Source organism: Ascaphus truei, chromosome 4 (assembly GCF_040206685.1).
Source record: "Ascaphus truei isolate aAscTru1 chromosome 4, aAscTru1.hap1, whole genome shotgun sequence".
In the NCBI taxonomy this organism is placed as follows: domain Eukaryota; kingdom Metazoa; phylum Chordata; class Amphibia; order Anura; family Ascaphidae; genus Ascaphus; species Ascaphus truei.
Window position 1 is genome coordinate 325,600,000 of NC_134486.1, and position 16,505 is coordinate 325,616,504.

At 42.3% G+C, this 16,505-nt stretch overlaps 1 protein-coding gene across 2 annotated transcripts in view; it reads left to right on the forward strand.

Annotated features, from left to right (window-relative positions):
- The window catches only part of SLC17A5 (solute carrier family 17 member 5), a 78,484-nt gene that overhangs the window by 32,966 nt on the left and 29,013 nt on the right, over positions 1-16,505 (forward strand). For both annotated transcript variants that reach the window (XM_075598014.1, XM_075598015.1), the window contains exons 2-4: positions 7,572-7,768; positions 12,604-12,837; positions 14,866-14,953. In XM_075598014.1, the coding sequence (XP_075454129.1) occupies positions 7,572-7,768; positions 12,604-12,837; positions 14,866-14,953 (519 nt within the window). The remainder of the gene's footprint in view (positions 1-7,571; positions 7,769-12,603; positions 12,838-14,865; positions 14,954-16,505) is intronic.

A 16,505-nucleotide genomic window follows, 5' to 3' on the forward strand; every position in this document is an offset into this window, starting at 1 on the left:
TAATAGTAAATAGATGTAAAATGACAATATGCTTTGTCCACATTAATGTCCAGAAACTTATTATTTGTGCTAGATCCATATATGTTATTGAAGTTATGAATCCAGCTCTTCGAAGAGGAAATTGTAAAAATATTGATCCATAGAAGTATATCATATCAGAAGTCAGAAACTTGATAAGAGGGTGCAGGTCATGTAGTTCATCTTTAGCCCATGGATTTCAGATTGATGGTTAGAAGGAGGCGTCATCCGCTTTACACTCGTGCCAATCTGGCCAGAAGCCGAGCCTCCAAAGATCGATTCTGAATCCCCGCCACTGTACCATGCAATTGATGTACTCGAACTATTGAAAACACAATGAAAACATGCAATAAATCTTCTTATCAAGACAAACAGATCTTTTAAGCATGGATATATAGTGCATCAATAATTGTAATAAAGTCCAATTAACATTGCCTAAGAATAGTAGCGCGAGAAATTCTATAAAAACATGGCAAAGCCTATGTAATCATTTAAGCCTTTTGGGATCATAGAATCTATTTGCATAATCCATCTGGTCTCCCTTCGTAGAAGGGCCCTTTCAAGGTCTCCACCACGTATGCCCAGCGCGACTTTTTCAATTGCGAAGGCCCTCAGGAGTGTACTATCCGCATTATGCTTAATTAGAAAATGTCTAGCGACAGTTGTGATTTTCTTGAAATTGTCAAGATCTCGTTGTGCGTTTTTGACATTTCTAATGTTCTAAAATCCGAAACCGGACCTCCCTTGTGGTCATTCAGGGTAGATAGGGTAGATCACAGGGGCATAAAATGCAGTAAATAACCCCTTTAGATTTACAATGAAGTGTGTTCTTAATATTTTAGTTGTAGGTCTTCGTACTGTTCGAAAAGGTAAGTGTATTCTCCATAAATTTGCACGCTGAACAATTAGAGCACCTCATGAAACCCCTTCTTGGGGTAGTAGATAAAAATGTCTTACCAACATTAGGGACATAATGACTGTTCACCAAACTGTCCTTCAAATTTGGCGAACGACGACTCGTCATAGTGACCTGTTTGCCCAAAACATGTGCTAGGTCTGGGTCGGTCATTAATATGTCCCAATGTTGTTGAAGAACATTTCGCAATAGTGGCCACTGTTTATTATAGGTACCCACAAAACGAATGACCTTCTGATCAGTTGTTGTATGTTTAGGTTGTAAGAGTGAGGTGCGAGATTTTTTCATACCGTTGCGGAAACCTCTCTCAACAGTGGTCTTACTGTAACCCCTCTGGGCAAATCTTTGTTTCACCTCCCCTGAGATCACTTTGATAAGACACTTGGATAAATGTTTACTCGTACAACATGGATAATCCAATTTACCTTTCTTGCAAGTCATTTTGACAGCTTATTCTTATAGTGCATTACCAACCCTGCTCAGCAGGCAGCCATCACCATGTCAAGACTTGGACACTAAAAAAGGTGTTGGTGGGCCTGTATACAAGTTAAAATCATATAGGCTTCTGGTGGGAATTGCTGTTTTAATGCATTGTGTAGATAATATGACAGATACAGTATGAGATGCTACATTTCCTGTCACATTACAGAATTAGTACTTGGTCAAATGGAAATCCTTTTGAAGCTACACAGATTGTTTACATTTCTGTGCTGTTCACTCTTCGTTTTCCCGAATCAGGACAATAGATAGGAAGCAAAAAATGTATAGATAGTCTTGCAAAAATGAAGAGATCTCTTTTACTGTGTTTAGAGAGAACTGTTATTAACTTCCATCATGCCGGGATTACAAACCTCTCATGTACTGTAGCGATAATGACCTGAGACATCTGGCAATTATATTTAATAGGTGCGCTGATCTGGTTTCTGCATATGCTGTTTCTGTAATGCACTGGTTAAAATGTCATATGTATATAGATTTTTATTTTTTATTCGTTTTTGAATAACATGAAACAATATAAATACAATAATTCAGGGAGAAAAAAAACTTATCAATAACTACTATACCCCTACACACCCCACCTCCTTCCACCCCCTCCCTCCCCCCTATATCCCCCCCCCCCCCCACACACACACACACACCATACTGTAGCTCATATATTATCTAAGAGCCTTGGAAGAACACCAGATATTGCCACAAGACAAAAAAAGACACCATCCCGATATCTGGGACCTCTTCATTTCAGAATAAATAAATCTATACATGTATATGAAGAAAAAAATATGTATATATATCATTTTTAGAATCCATATACAATAACTCCCAGCATCATCTGGTCTCGTTATGATAGTTATGTATTTCCAAATAACATAGGAAAGGAAACCAGATATCCGTAAATTTGGAGTGTTTTTGTCGTAAGGAAAAAGTAATGCTCTCTCTGAGATCACTTTGATAAGACGCTTGGATAAACTTGAAAACGAGAGGTAACTCTCAATGTATTACTTCCTGGTAAAACATTTTATAAATAAATAATAAATAAATAAAGCACTTATCTCCCATGCTGTAGTCCAGGGGTGCGCAAACTGTTCGAGCTGCGCTCCCACCCCTGCCTGCTGCCCTCCATGCTCGCACCCTCTTTACCTCTTTTGCCAGCGTCAAACGATGCCGCGGGGTCATGTGACGTCATGTGACGTCATGTGACCCCCGTGGCGTCATTTGACATCGCGTCGCCATGGTAACAGGCGTCAAATGACGCTGCTTTGCTATGGCGACGCATCAATACTAAGCCTCTGAATCCCGGTAAGTGTAGTTGCAGGGGCCTCACGCGTTCCCCGGCATTTAATTTGAATACCTATGGGAAGATCGAAGGACTTCTGCAACCGTCTGTGCCCCCCCTGAAAAATCTCGCGCCCCCCAGTTTGCATACCCCTGATCTAGTCGACCATTGTGTCATATTTGGTGCCGAAACATTCTTTCTGTTAAAAGCAATGCACAATCTGGTGGCTAATAGTAAATGTGTGATTAGAAAACTGGAGTTAGATTTAAGGACATACTTTTCTACTTCACCCTACAAAACCACTAAAGGATCCAACTGGAGACTGAAACCAGTCATTTCCTTTGATTTCTAAAACTTGTATCCAAAAGGTTTGTATTTTATAGCAAGACCACCATATAAGAAAAAATAGGTGGAGGCGTTGTGTGTTGGCGAACAAGGTCACCCCAGGCTCCCTTCAGCGGAGGATCAGGCCTCCTGTTAGCCAATCAGGTAACGGCAGCACAGGTAGTTTCCCTAGACATGGGGGGGAAAGGGTGCTACACATGGTTACAATACATACAGCTCAACCCCCTTACAACGCTGTGCTTGGGGTCCAAAGAATCACATCGCGCTATAAGCGGATCGCTTTAGAAATAATGTATAATTGTATGCATTGTACAATAAAGTATTTAAGATACCAATAATCGTGTTGTAAAGTATTCATAAATACAAAAATTGGGAGCCTCGCTTGCATCGCGTTATAAGCGGATTTGGGGTATAACGGATCGGGTTATAACAGGGTTGAGCTGTAGTTACATAAGTGAACAGGGTATACTTTATATAAAAGACATAGCATGCACAGTTAGAGATAATATATATTATAAGCGTATGTAACAGTTACAGACCAGATTACATTTGAGACAGCTTTAATTTTGAATGAACTTAGACTGGTGGTGGCTGTGAGAGTCTTCTGTAGATTGTTCCAGTTTTGGGGTGCATGGTATGAGGAGAAGCTGCCAGATACTTTCCTGAACCTTGGAACCATAAACAGTCATTCTGAGTCAGATCTCAGATAAGTGCTGCATGTGGTAGGGTTGAGGAGCTTGGTCAGTGTCACGGTAGACCAGTACTTATCAACACTTTTTATATTTTTGGGATTCTCGATTTGAACACAACAAGGAGGCAAAATAAATTGTAATTTATTTCCTTGATAGACAAACACGACAGCTTCAGAATACACTTAATACAACACTTACTGGGATGGGGAAACAAAATAAATTGTCCTTTGCAAGAAAGCGCAAGAAATGCAGTCTCTGATTTAAAGTCCGTTTGGCTAGATCACAAGTTGCCGATGTAATATTTCCGCCAAATGAAGAAAATTCGTAGTAGTTCGTAAGAATTCGTTCGGGAGTCAGCAGTTTTCCAGGTCTTAGGGATATGGCCTGCAGACAGAATAGAGGACTATGGAAGCAATTGATTTGGCAATGGCTGGGGCACCAAGTTTTAGGAACTTTGATTGCAGTAAGTCAGGTCCACATTGGCTGCTTAGTTTTAATTTGAGGAGCGCTTGTGTAATCTCCTCTTAGGTTACTGGGACAAATTGAAAATTGGGATCAGTGTTAGGAGAGGGTGGGGCTATAGCGGTACACTTTGGTAGTGTCAGACACAATTGGTGTGTTTAGTACCCCACTGTGGGATATCCATCAATAGACATTACCCCTTTTTGTATCCATGATGTTTGGCTCATGCTATTAGGGAACACCTGTTTGTGACAGGGGTAAGTGAAGTACCTGGGTCGATTTTGATCTAAGGGAACGGGCCAGAAAAGGGGCTAGGTGCCCCGAAATGTTTCTCCCCCCACCCCCCTTATTCTCCTGTTATCCCCCTCCCCTTTTCTTTCCCCTTGTACACACGAGAAGTTTTATAATTGGCTAATATGAATTTGATAATGTTAGGACCTAATCATATAATACTTGTTCCATATGTACTGTCAAATGCTTTTTCTACATCCAACGCTAAAGCTACTGAAGGAATCTCATGTTTTTTAGCATACTAAATCAAATCTAGATTTTTACGGATGTTATCAAAAGTTTGATGTCCTAAAATAAATTCAGGTTGTTATTAATAAGAGCGGGAAGCAAGTTTTCTAGTTTCATGGCTAATATTTTAGTAAATAATTTAGCATCTAAATTAAGTAAAGCAATAGCCTAGGAGCTGAACATAATTCCGGATCCTTAATTGACTTAAGAAGTAAAGAGATTGAAGCATCATCATAGATGGAGTAACTTGTTCAGAAACTAGAACTGAATTAAAAATATTATTTAGATGAGGTGTAAGAAGAAAAGAGATATTTAAAAAAAAAGATACAGTATATCCATATGCGCCTGGAAATTTATGCATCTTTAACGTTTTAATGGCTTTAACCACTTCTTCCACTGATATTGGACACTCAATTCGCCTATTCTCCTCCGAAATCTGACGTAGTGAAATAGACTCCAGAAATGAAGATATACTATCAGAGGCCAATTCACTTTTTCACTAGTATAAAGTTTTTGATAAAAGTCAAGAAAAGTATCCGTTTTGAATTTATCCTCATATGATTTCTGCCCTCTAAAATGGAATAAAGTTTCTCTGTTGACGTGCTTTAAGTTTATGTGCTAGTAATCTTTCTAGTTTATTACCTTTATTATAAAATAAACTACAGTACAGCTCAACCCCGTTACAACGCGAATCCGCTTATAACGTGATGCAAGTGTGGCTCCCAATTTTCGTATTTATGAAAACTTTACAACACGATTACTGGTATCTTAAATACTTTATTGTACAATGCATACAATCGTACATTATTTCTAACCCGATCCGCTTATAACACGATGTAATTCTTTGGACTCCAAGCACAGCATTATAAGGGGGTTGAGCTGTATTTGGTATACTGTACATTATATCCCTTTTATTTTGTCTGACAAAAGCATGTTGAGTTTACCTCTAGTCTCTATTACACGTTCCAATGTATCGGAAGAGCCTGATCTTTTATGCTCCATTTCAAGATCCAATAATTTCTTTCTAGTATTATCTACTTCAACTTTTTTTTTTTTTAATTCTTGAATTTAGACAGGGAGGGTGAGGGAGACAGGGAGGGTGAGGGAGACAGGGAGGGTGAGGGAGACAGGGAGGGGGGCGGGGGATGGAGAGGGAGAGGGTGAGGGAGACGGGGAGGGTGAGAGAGAGAGGGGGGATGAGGGTGAGGGTGAGAGAGGGTGTGGGTGAGAGAGAGGGTGAGGGAGGGAGAGAGGGTGAGGGAGAGAGAGCGTGAGAGACAGGGAGAGGGTGAGGGAGGGAGAGGGTGAGAGAGAGAGGGTGAGGGAGACACACCCACTGATACACACACACACACCCACATACACTGATACACATACACACACTCACACAAACACTGATACATACACACACACACACACACACTGATACATACATACTCACACACTGATACACCCCGCCTCCCCCTGCACCGCCTGCCAGCCCCTGCACCGCCCACCAGCGACCACGCAGCCACCACTGCCCGCCCCCGAGCCCATCTCCTGCACCAAAGGGACGGGGGGGAAGTGAGCGCCAGGAGAGGCAAAGGTGGGAGCGCCGGGGGGCAAAGGTGGGAGCGCCAGGGGGCAAAGGTGGGAGCGCCGGGGGGCAAAGGTACAAGGTAGGTGGTACAAAGGCAGGCGCACCCCCGCTACCACCTCCTATTACCCCCCCTGGCTGGGACCCGGGACAGAAGGGGGACACTCACTGCGCAGCCGACAGAGGAGCCAGGAGCGGGAAGGCAGACACACTCACGTGTGCTCTGCACAAAGCGGAAGCCCCGCCCCCGGCTTCCTCTGACCTGCCTGCGACCAATCCCCTGCGGGCCGGCCGGCATTCTAAGTCCCGTCCCCGGAATCCTCCTTCATTCAATCCCCCCGGCAGCATGCATTCATTCATACACACACATAGAAAATACTTACCAGCCGCCGCATTCTCCTCACCGCCGCTGCCCCGCAATACCGGGACCAGGTACAAAAACCGGGGACATTTCCGGGACGGACCTAAAACCGGGACAGGACAGAAAAAAACGGACTGTCCCGGCAAAACCGGGACAAATGGTCACCCTACTCACATATAATGTGTATGTCATTTGTGAGTCTGTCACAACAGCAGGGAGTCGCTGTGTGCCTAGACAGGGTCCTCACAGAGCTCACGTGGCATTTAAGGCTGCCTTCACTTGTCAACTGTCCCTTTCTGTCCCTTCTAACTGCCTCTGGCTAGGTCTAAGATTCCCCAATCAGATTATAAGATGTCAAAGTTATTTTTTCTTTATGATGAAAGGGTTTCCATCCCCAAATTCAACATCTTGCATGTTTTTTGTGAGGAAAAGTCACATTAAACCGTTTAAAATGCTGTATCTTTTTTTTGCTGGTGGTGGGGAGGGGGTTAAAAATGTTGATGGCGAGCCTTTTTTATTTTATTTTTTCGATTCCAGATTAAACATTTTCGCGTGTCCTTTTTGTGCTTCTCTCTGCCTTTTCCCACAGGGATGTGTCCTAGTTACATAAGATTTTTTTTTTTCCTCTTCCAATTATATGTATATGTTCAGGTGCAGATGCATTTATATTGCTTTGCTTGTTTAATTTAGGGAAAGAAGTATTGTAGACGGTAACGTTTCTGTTTTTATACTCTGTGCACATTTTAAAGCAAACATTGTGTTCCAAAGGGTAAACAGAAAAAAAAAAAAAAAAAAAAAAGGGTCACGATTGACTGAAGCAGAAAGCCATTCCCTCTTTTATGGTCATAATGTTGCTTTCATTACATCCGTTTCTCTCCCTGATGTCCGAATGCCCGTCTGTGTTTCAGTGCCGGTGTGCTGTTCTGCGCGCTACAACCTGGCAGTCATGGCCTTGCTGGGATTCTTCATGCTGTATGCATTACGGGTCAATCTGAGCGTAGCGCTGGTGAACATGGTAAATGCCAGTTCAAGTGCCCAAGAAAACACGAGTTCTAAAGTGTGCCCCGATCATACTACTGCTCCCAAGGTTCTGCATAATACCACGGTAGGATGACCATTTTGTTTTTTGTTTTTGTGTTTTTTTTCTTCTGACTTTAAAGTGTCTCTTGCATTCTTTTTTTTATTTCTGTAATATCTTCTTGTATAAATTATTCTCTTAACAATCTTCCAGAAGGGCCTGCAACCTACGTTGTGCAGTCTCGCTTTGTTATTTCATATTTTGTCTTTTTTTTTTTTCTTTTTGTGTCGTTTCCTCTTCAAAGGAGCAAGCCAAGTGCTGCTGTTTTTTATTCATTTTTATTTCGTTGTTTTTTGTTGTTGTTTTTTTTACATTTATTTGTATTTTTTTTTTTTTTTTACACAGGATTGAAGCAGGGGCTCTCTTTAGCTGAAAGCCATTCATTTCAGCTCCGGGGACCCCCTGCTTCCGGGGAGGTATCGCCTTAGGGGGTGCCGGTAGTAGCTCCGGCTGAAACAGCTGGGTTTTAAAGCTTCCGCGTGACGCGGGCCAATAGGAAGCCGAACCTGATGACGTTACGGCTTCCTATTAGGCCGCAGAAGCTTTGAAACGCGGCCATAATGTGAGCTGAGTGGAACAGTTACCGGCAACCCATATGGCGGTAATATCTCTGGAAGCAGGGGGTCCACTGAGCGGAAATCAATGAGGTTCAGCTCCGGAGACCTCTGCTTCAATCATCTGTAAAATATAACTTGGATTGCCGCTGTAAAGATGCAGTTCCTCTTACATGTTTCATTTTTATTTGTTAAAGATGTCTTCACCATGTTGTCTGTTTTCACCTTCATAGTTTCTTCCTGCTTACTGATTTTTCAAACTGTTAACAACCAAAGTTACTAGGGTTAATAAGCTACTCCCACTTGTGACATCTCTGGGCTTTTATGAGCGTTTCTGGCTAAGGCTGCGGCTAGGCAGGGAGCGGGTGCGCTGGCGCTCGTGCGCTGAGCCCTGCTCGGCCGGGCGATTCGTGGCCGGCTAGGTGCGCGCGGGGGGGGGGGGGGCACGGCCAAGACGTCACGGAGCTGGTTCGCCCTCATTGGGCGAACCGATCATGTGACGCGCGAGCGAGCGGAAAATTCAAATCTGCTTGCTTGGCAAGCAGGTAAGTGCAGCGCATGCTCAGGTACTCGCTCATGCTGGCCACACACATTGCCGCAGTGTTTTTCATCGCGGCTAGCGGGAGCGTGCTTGCCCGCTCAGCGCCACCCTGGACGAGGCCTTAGACGGTTCCTTTTGATAAGTCTTCTTGACGTCTGCATGGAAAACAGCTCAGTGCTGCCATGTAGAGAGGAGTAAATGGGGATTAACGCTAGAGGTTGCAATGTAAATACTCAGTGCTGCAGTCCTTTTTGAACACAAATTAAACAAAATAATCTGATTTTAATGGGATCGCTTTGTGCTCATGTTGATGGTACTTTTTGGGGGAAATTGCAACTTTAAATTAAAATATTTAATCCAGCTAAATAAGATGTGCATTGGGTCTTTTTTTTTTTGTTTGTTTTTGTTTTTTAAGCACAAATTGATATCAACAAGAATATTTTTTTTTTTTTTTTTGAGTCAGACGCTTGAAGTTAAGAAAATGTCCCAGGGTAAGATTTGTTGGAACTTGGGGATTGCAGTGATATTATCTTCATTTAAATGTTAAGATATTGAAATGAGAAAATGAATTTGTGGCTGAGGTGACTATTCAATATGCTGTGATGCTAGGAAATATATTTGCTCTATTCATTTGAATGGGACTCAAATCTCCAGCACAGAACTTCTTCACAGCATATTAAATGAGGGAAGAGTGTCTGAAGTATTGATATAAAACAAGTCGGATGTTCTACCAGTACATGCATTTTGATGTAGGAATAGGTAAAACTTTTGTGAATTTGGTAACTTCTACTTGGTGTTGAACAGTATTTAATTCTTATGTATGTATGTATGTATGTATGTCTTTATTTATATAGCGCCATTAATGTACATAGCGCTTCACAGTTTTATTACACGTGACAATCATATAAACAACAAATAATACAAATAACAGGTCATGAGAAGAAGAGCTTCAGACATAAAAGTAAAATTTCGGAAGAGGATTCCCTGCTCCGAAGAGCTTACAATCTAATTGGTTGGTACTGTAGGAAGAACGTACAGAGACAGTAGGAGGGAATTCTGGTAAATGCGTCTGCAGGGGGGCAAGCTTTATGTATCACGTGTATAATATTATCCACTGTGCTACTCATATGCTTCGTTAAGCAGGTGTGTTTAAGGTGGGTCTTAAAGGTGGATAGAGAGGGTGCTAGTCGGGTATTGAGGGGAAGGGCATTCCAGAGGTGTGGGGGAGTCAGTGAGAAAGGTTTAAGGCGGGAGAGGGCTTTAGACACAAAGGGGGTAGAGAGAAGACATCCTTGAGCAGAACGCAAGAGTAGGGATGGTGCATAGCGAGAAATTAGGGATGAGATGTAAGGAGGGGCAGAAGAGTGTAAAGCTTTAAAAGTGAGGAGGAGAATTGAGTGCGAGTTGCGGGATTTGATAGGAAGCCAGGAGAGGGTGGTTCGCCCTCATTGGCTGAACCGTCGCTGTGACGTTGCCAATGCTCGGACGCCGCGCCAAAAGACAAAGATCTTGTCTTTTGGCCAAGGCAGTCGCGCATCGCGGCATCGCTTTGGCTTTGTGTGCGGCGCACACACACAGTTGCGCGCGGAACCTTGGCCACTGGGGACCTAGCCTAAGAGATAATAGTGAAAAGCAGGGTTGTTGACCTGTTTAAGACGTTAATTTGCTCACATGTGATATTTTTCTTTGCTATACGATGTTTGGATTATAATTGTCATACGTGTTGACATTCTATTCAGTAACTTGTAGGCAACAATGCAGTACACTGAAAAACAAACCATGAGCAAAGATTTTGATTACCATGCACAATAAGTGCCATGCTATTTTAATGCAAATGTAATATATCATTTTTTTTACTATAAATAAAGCAGACTGGTCTAAGCTTTGTCCTCCAGTGCACCCAACAGGACAGTGTTTTCAAGATATTTCTAATTAATTCATAATTGAACAAGTCATTTACCTTTTAATTAGCATGAACGCAACTTGTTAAGACATATATTTGCCCTGAAAACCCAGGTTGTTGGTGGCGCTTGGTGACTGAACCTGGACTGAAATAAAGTGCAAAAAAATCAGTCGTCACATTTAATACATCGAACATCTAAAAACGTCACATTGATTTACTTATTTATTGGAAAACTTATAACCATGCGATTTTATTTTGTTATATTGTGGTTCACGTTGGGTCTCACATTGCGAGGCCTTCCTCCCAATCTCATGCAGTAGTGAAGTCAGCAGGAACCAACACATTTATTTTGTCAAAGTTGCAATTGAAAAAAAAAGTTGGTACATTGTTCGAGGGAGGAAGCAGGAAGAGCCTGTCATATGGCTACTGTTCTGAAATGGTTGAGCTCATCCACCCCTTTGCCAACTCTGCTGCTGACTCCTGTACTGAAGTGACCCAAACCCTGCATACAGACGCACAGAGGATCCTACCCGCAGACACACAGGAAGAAGGTGCAGGGGATCATAACCGCAGACGCACAGGGAGGAGGCGCAGGGGAACCTACCCGCAGACGCACAGGGAGGAGGCGCAGGGGACCTTACCCGCAGACACACAGGGAGGAGGCAGAGGGGATCTTACCCGCAGACATGAGGCACGGGACCCTACCCACAGACGCACAGGAGACCCTACCCACAGAGACACATGGAGGAGGCACAAGGGATCCTGCCCGCAGACACACGAGGTGTAGGGGACCCAACCCATAGACACATGAGTAGAAGGTGCAGGGGACCGTGCCCGCAGATGCACGAGGTGCAGGGGACCGTGCCCACAGATGCACGAGGTGCAGAGGACCGTGCCCACAGATGCATGAGGTGCAGGGGACCATGCCCACAGACGCACGAGGTGCAGGAGACACTCCCCGCAGGTGCGTACAGGGGGCTGTGGGACACTCTCTGCAGGTACATACGGGGGGCTGTGGGACTCTCTCCACAGACACACTGGGAGGAAACACAGTGAGTGTTGGCAACATCAGTGCGATGGGAGGAGTGAACTTGGATACACTCTACTTACCTTTGGGCTCCTTTTAATAAGAGAGAGGGGTACATTTGTTATACTTTTCCACAGCTAATAATTTCCGCATCCCTAGTGCATGTCCATGGAAGACTATATTTACTGATTGGATGCCCCTGAGTGAGGGGGGTTTACCAAGTGCCCCTGAAAAATTGGGGCATGTGGGAAATGCCCTGAGTAAATAGAATATAGGGGGTATGCAAGGGTACTGCACCCCTGGGTGAGTTGGCGTATGGGTAAGTAAGTCCGAGAGGGACTGTACATTAAAGGTATATTTTTAATTAGAAAGCAAAATTTTTGTTACTTTCGTTGTTTATTTACTGCCGTACAGTACATTCAACATCATTGCATTAACTCAAAATGATTTTGTTCCTGTGCTAGAAACTGCTAAGAGCTTGTTTTGTGATGTCTGATGTAATAGTGTGCAGAGTAGTGTTGAGCATTGCAGCTTCATGGTTTTTTGATTAGGAAAGGGATCTTATTTGACCAGTATCTGTCAATGTACAGTCTCTTCATGCATCCTGAGGCACTTTGTGTTCATGAAGAGGTGGAGACATAGGCCAACAGTAAAGTGGTCAGTCAAAACAAATCTTCACCCTGTTCCTACTTAATGTGGTGGGTTTTCTCCTCGTACATTCAGCCAGTGGTCCCTTTGTGACAGGAGAGAGCATGCACACACACATTTGTAAATATGTATAATTTTATATACGTTTTTTTTTTTTTTTTTTAATATATATTTTCTTTTCTTCCAAAGGGCCATAAGTATGACTGGGACTCAAACACCCAGGGCTGGATACTTGGATCCTTTTTCTATGGATACATCCTCACTCAGATTCCTGGTGGATACATAGCTGGAAAAATCGGTGGCAAACACTTACTGGGATTTGGCATCCTGGGCACTGCTGTCTTTACTCTGCTGACCCCGATAGCTGCGGATTTAGGGGCTTGGTACCTCATAGCAGTTCGGGCACTTGAAGGACTTGGAGAGGTAATCCTTTATTTCTTTATTTTTCCTAGTTGGTATAAAGAGGCAGAAGGGAATTGGCTTCCTTCTTGTATGTATGTATGTATGTATGTATGTATGTATGTATGTATGTGTATACATATATATACAGTATATATCCCAGTAATTAATATATATATATACAGTGGTCGACAAATCACCAAAAAATCTACTCGCCGAACAAAAAAATCTACTCGCCACCTAGTACCAGTGCTGCTTGGGCCAATAGGAGCTCGCCACGATGTTAAATCCACTCGCCCGGGGCGAGCAAATGTATTTGTTTGTCGAGCACTGTATATATATATATATATATCTGCTGTTATTCTGTTATTATTTTTATGACCTATACTTTGTTTGCTTGATTGCGTAGTGTATATTTTTCTGGGAAGATATGACTGTTTCATCATGAAAAGTGATGCATTCGATTTAGAGAGCTAGTAAGGATCTTCTTCAGATTAATAATTATAACCATAATCCTAACAATCATATATTGCAGATTTTTGAAGATGGCCACAGTTGGTTCATAGGACCTTTTTTTTAAAGAATCACTCCAGCATCCCTGACTTATACAAGTTCTCTTGACAAAAGGATACATAGGTCATAAAAGTGTGATTTTATGTGCAAGTCTGAAAAGCTATTTCCTGTACTTTGCATTGACAATGTTACAAGTGTGCCCACTTTTTGTGTTGCTTCATTGAAACTTCAATATACCGTTAAGTTGCACTGCTTTAAAATCTATTGTTGTTGTGCTTTGGGTGTTCTAAACAAGGACTATAACGCTAATGCTTACTATTTTATTTTTTTCACTGTGGTAAAGGCTGTGCAGTTATGCAAAGCTCCCTCACCATGTAAAATCTACGGCGACGCTGATGGGCGGTGTGTGTAGCGTCACTACATGGCCAATATCCAACAGAGGGTGGGGGGAATCCCTGCACAGTCTAATATTAACTTTCTATAGGGGTGCTATCAGAGAAAAAAGTACATGCACAACACGGGAGAGAAAGGAAACCTATAGGTGAACACTCCTCTACTAATTTGGACAAAATAAATACATTTTAATGTTTACAGAACAAAACAACAAAATGAACCGACGATGTATGCACAATATCGCTAAATAAACCCGTGGATTATAGGGTTGCTTGTAGTAAAATTGGATCACTACAGCATAACTAGCATATTATAAATGTCTCATCAGTATATAGAGACAGTTTGTGCTTCCTCCGTTGAGCAGTACAGTATATATAAATCACTGCAGCATAGTTAACATTTAACACTTGCCTTTCTCTGCTTTGTTTGAGATGCATTCATTAAAGCACGATTAACCACTGTTGTGCTTTGTCTTATTGCTCTGCGTTCTTACCTAGCTGCTGTAGAAAGCAATATTGTGGCTACTTGGGCCGTGCGTATAGTGCCCGCGACGGGCGACGGCGCCGCCGCCCAAAAACAAATACATTGCTGCCGCCGCATGCGCTTATAGTAAGTGCGACTGCGACGGAGCGTCGCGAACTTTAGAAGCTGGCAATATTTGATTTATCAAGGGCTGTCGCTTCCTGTGACAAATCAAATGCCAGTACGCCCGCGACGCCGCCGCAAAGCAAAATATAACATTCGCTAGTGGCGACGGGTGACGTCACCCGTCCCGTTGCAACGCCGGTCCCGGGCACTATACGCACGGCCTTAGGTGTATATACCTTTAAATACATTGCCAACAAAGTCTCCTAGTCACTTCACACACCAAGCGCATACTCTTAGTTTTTTAGATCGTCGGTTCATTTTGTTGTTTTGTTCTGTAAACATTAAAATGTATTTATTTTCATTACGTGGCCAGCCTGTCGGCGTCACCGAAGATGCTGGTCCAGGCAGGTACACTGCTTGAAGGCCGGTACAGAGTGCCCAAAAACTTTACTGTTCCGGCCAGACCATTACAGTTGGGTCATTTGCGTCGTTGGATGTGCTTGGATGTCTCTGTTCTGTATTGCCATGAATTAATGTGAGCTATTGCTATCTCTCCAGGGTGTTACCTTCCCAGCCATGCATGCAATGTGGTCATCTTGGGCCCCACCTCTGGAACGCAGCAGGCTGCTAAGTCTTTCCTATGCAGGTCAGTATAAAGCCTCTGCTCGAAATAGCTCATTTTATGTTCCTGAGGCCTGTGTGGAAAATGCTCATATTTACTCGGCGATGCTGAGCCAGATGACACCTTAACGCTTATTGACTTGAATGAGCCATAAGGTGTCTCCTGGCAACATATATCCTACGATATATTACCGCTTAGTAAATATGGGCCAAAGTGACTTGGCAAAGGTCACATGCACTGTCACTGAATCTAGAATAGGGTTCTTCAAAGACGTCTATTGATAAAGTTTTTACTAATTAAATTGCATCTTTCTGAATTACTTGACCAAGATGCAGGAATATTTTATTTCCTTGAGTTGTTTTATTGTTTTTATGTGGTTTTTAGTTTTGCCTTCTTGAAAGAATATACGGCAGACAGATTTTCCCTTCACGTTATATTAGAAATTACACTGAGTGAACAGTTATTTGCTTTCTATAACTTGAAACTTTCACCACTAAATGAATACCGATAAGAAAACATTGTTTTTTTATAACTGTGAAAAGAAATAAGCGACCAATTTGTAACATTATGTAGAAATTAACATCCTCACTATATAAAATGTTAACGGCTTAAAAATCGAATGCTCCAGATTCTATGCAGCAATGTGCACATTCTTAGCTTCCCTTGTAAGCACTTGGAACTGCATTGTAAACGTTGAAATGGCTTGTAATCTTTCAGGCTTATACAGTGTACTGTACCTTACTTGCTGTGGTAAAATAGTGAGTATTGCCCTCTAGTGGGCAAAGTGAATATAGTCCTTCCAATTTTAAAACCCTGTCTGAGACAAGCAAATGCACCATTTGTAGTATTTTGTATTTATTGTACACTCTAAGGTGGATACAGTGGAGGGTTTTTTACACTTTTTTTTTAAATGATTATATTTTTCCCCCCACCATAACTTTTTTTTAAATGTCTGGTTATACCCACGTACCAGCTTCACATTGCATAACCAACAACCAACCTCACACTTAATAGACCCAAAAGGTCAAAACAGCTGTGTGTGAATTATTTTACAGCCTGTGCACTTTTTTAACCCAGCCTGTGCTGAAACGTTGTGTAATACGGCAGGCATAATAAGCTTATAGTGTCCCTTGTTAAAATGGATAAGAAGTAAAGAGTGGCACACTGTGCTTATTTGCATGTCATTACCCAGAATCCCTGGCTGCTGTGGAAGCACTGTTTGATGAGTAATAATGGGGAAAGACAGGTTTGCAGACCTACCTGGGACATGCAAATGCATCATAAGTGGTATTTTTATTTACTGTACAATTTAAAAGGCATTTTTTTTTGTAACAAAAAGCAACCACTTCTCACACTTTCAAGCAGATATTGTAGAACGAAATAAATCCCAGCTCTGTAGTAGATAACCTAAGCTGGTAACAGGCCACAGGTGAAGCCCTTATAATGGTCACATTTAACCCCCAATTACAAGCCCGAATTCTATATTTCAATGTTGAAGTATGTAAAAGTTAAATGCAAGTAAAACATAGTGAAACTTGTGGTAAAAACAAAATGGCACAGCTTGGGCCAGTTTGCT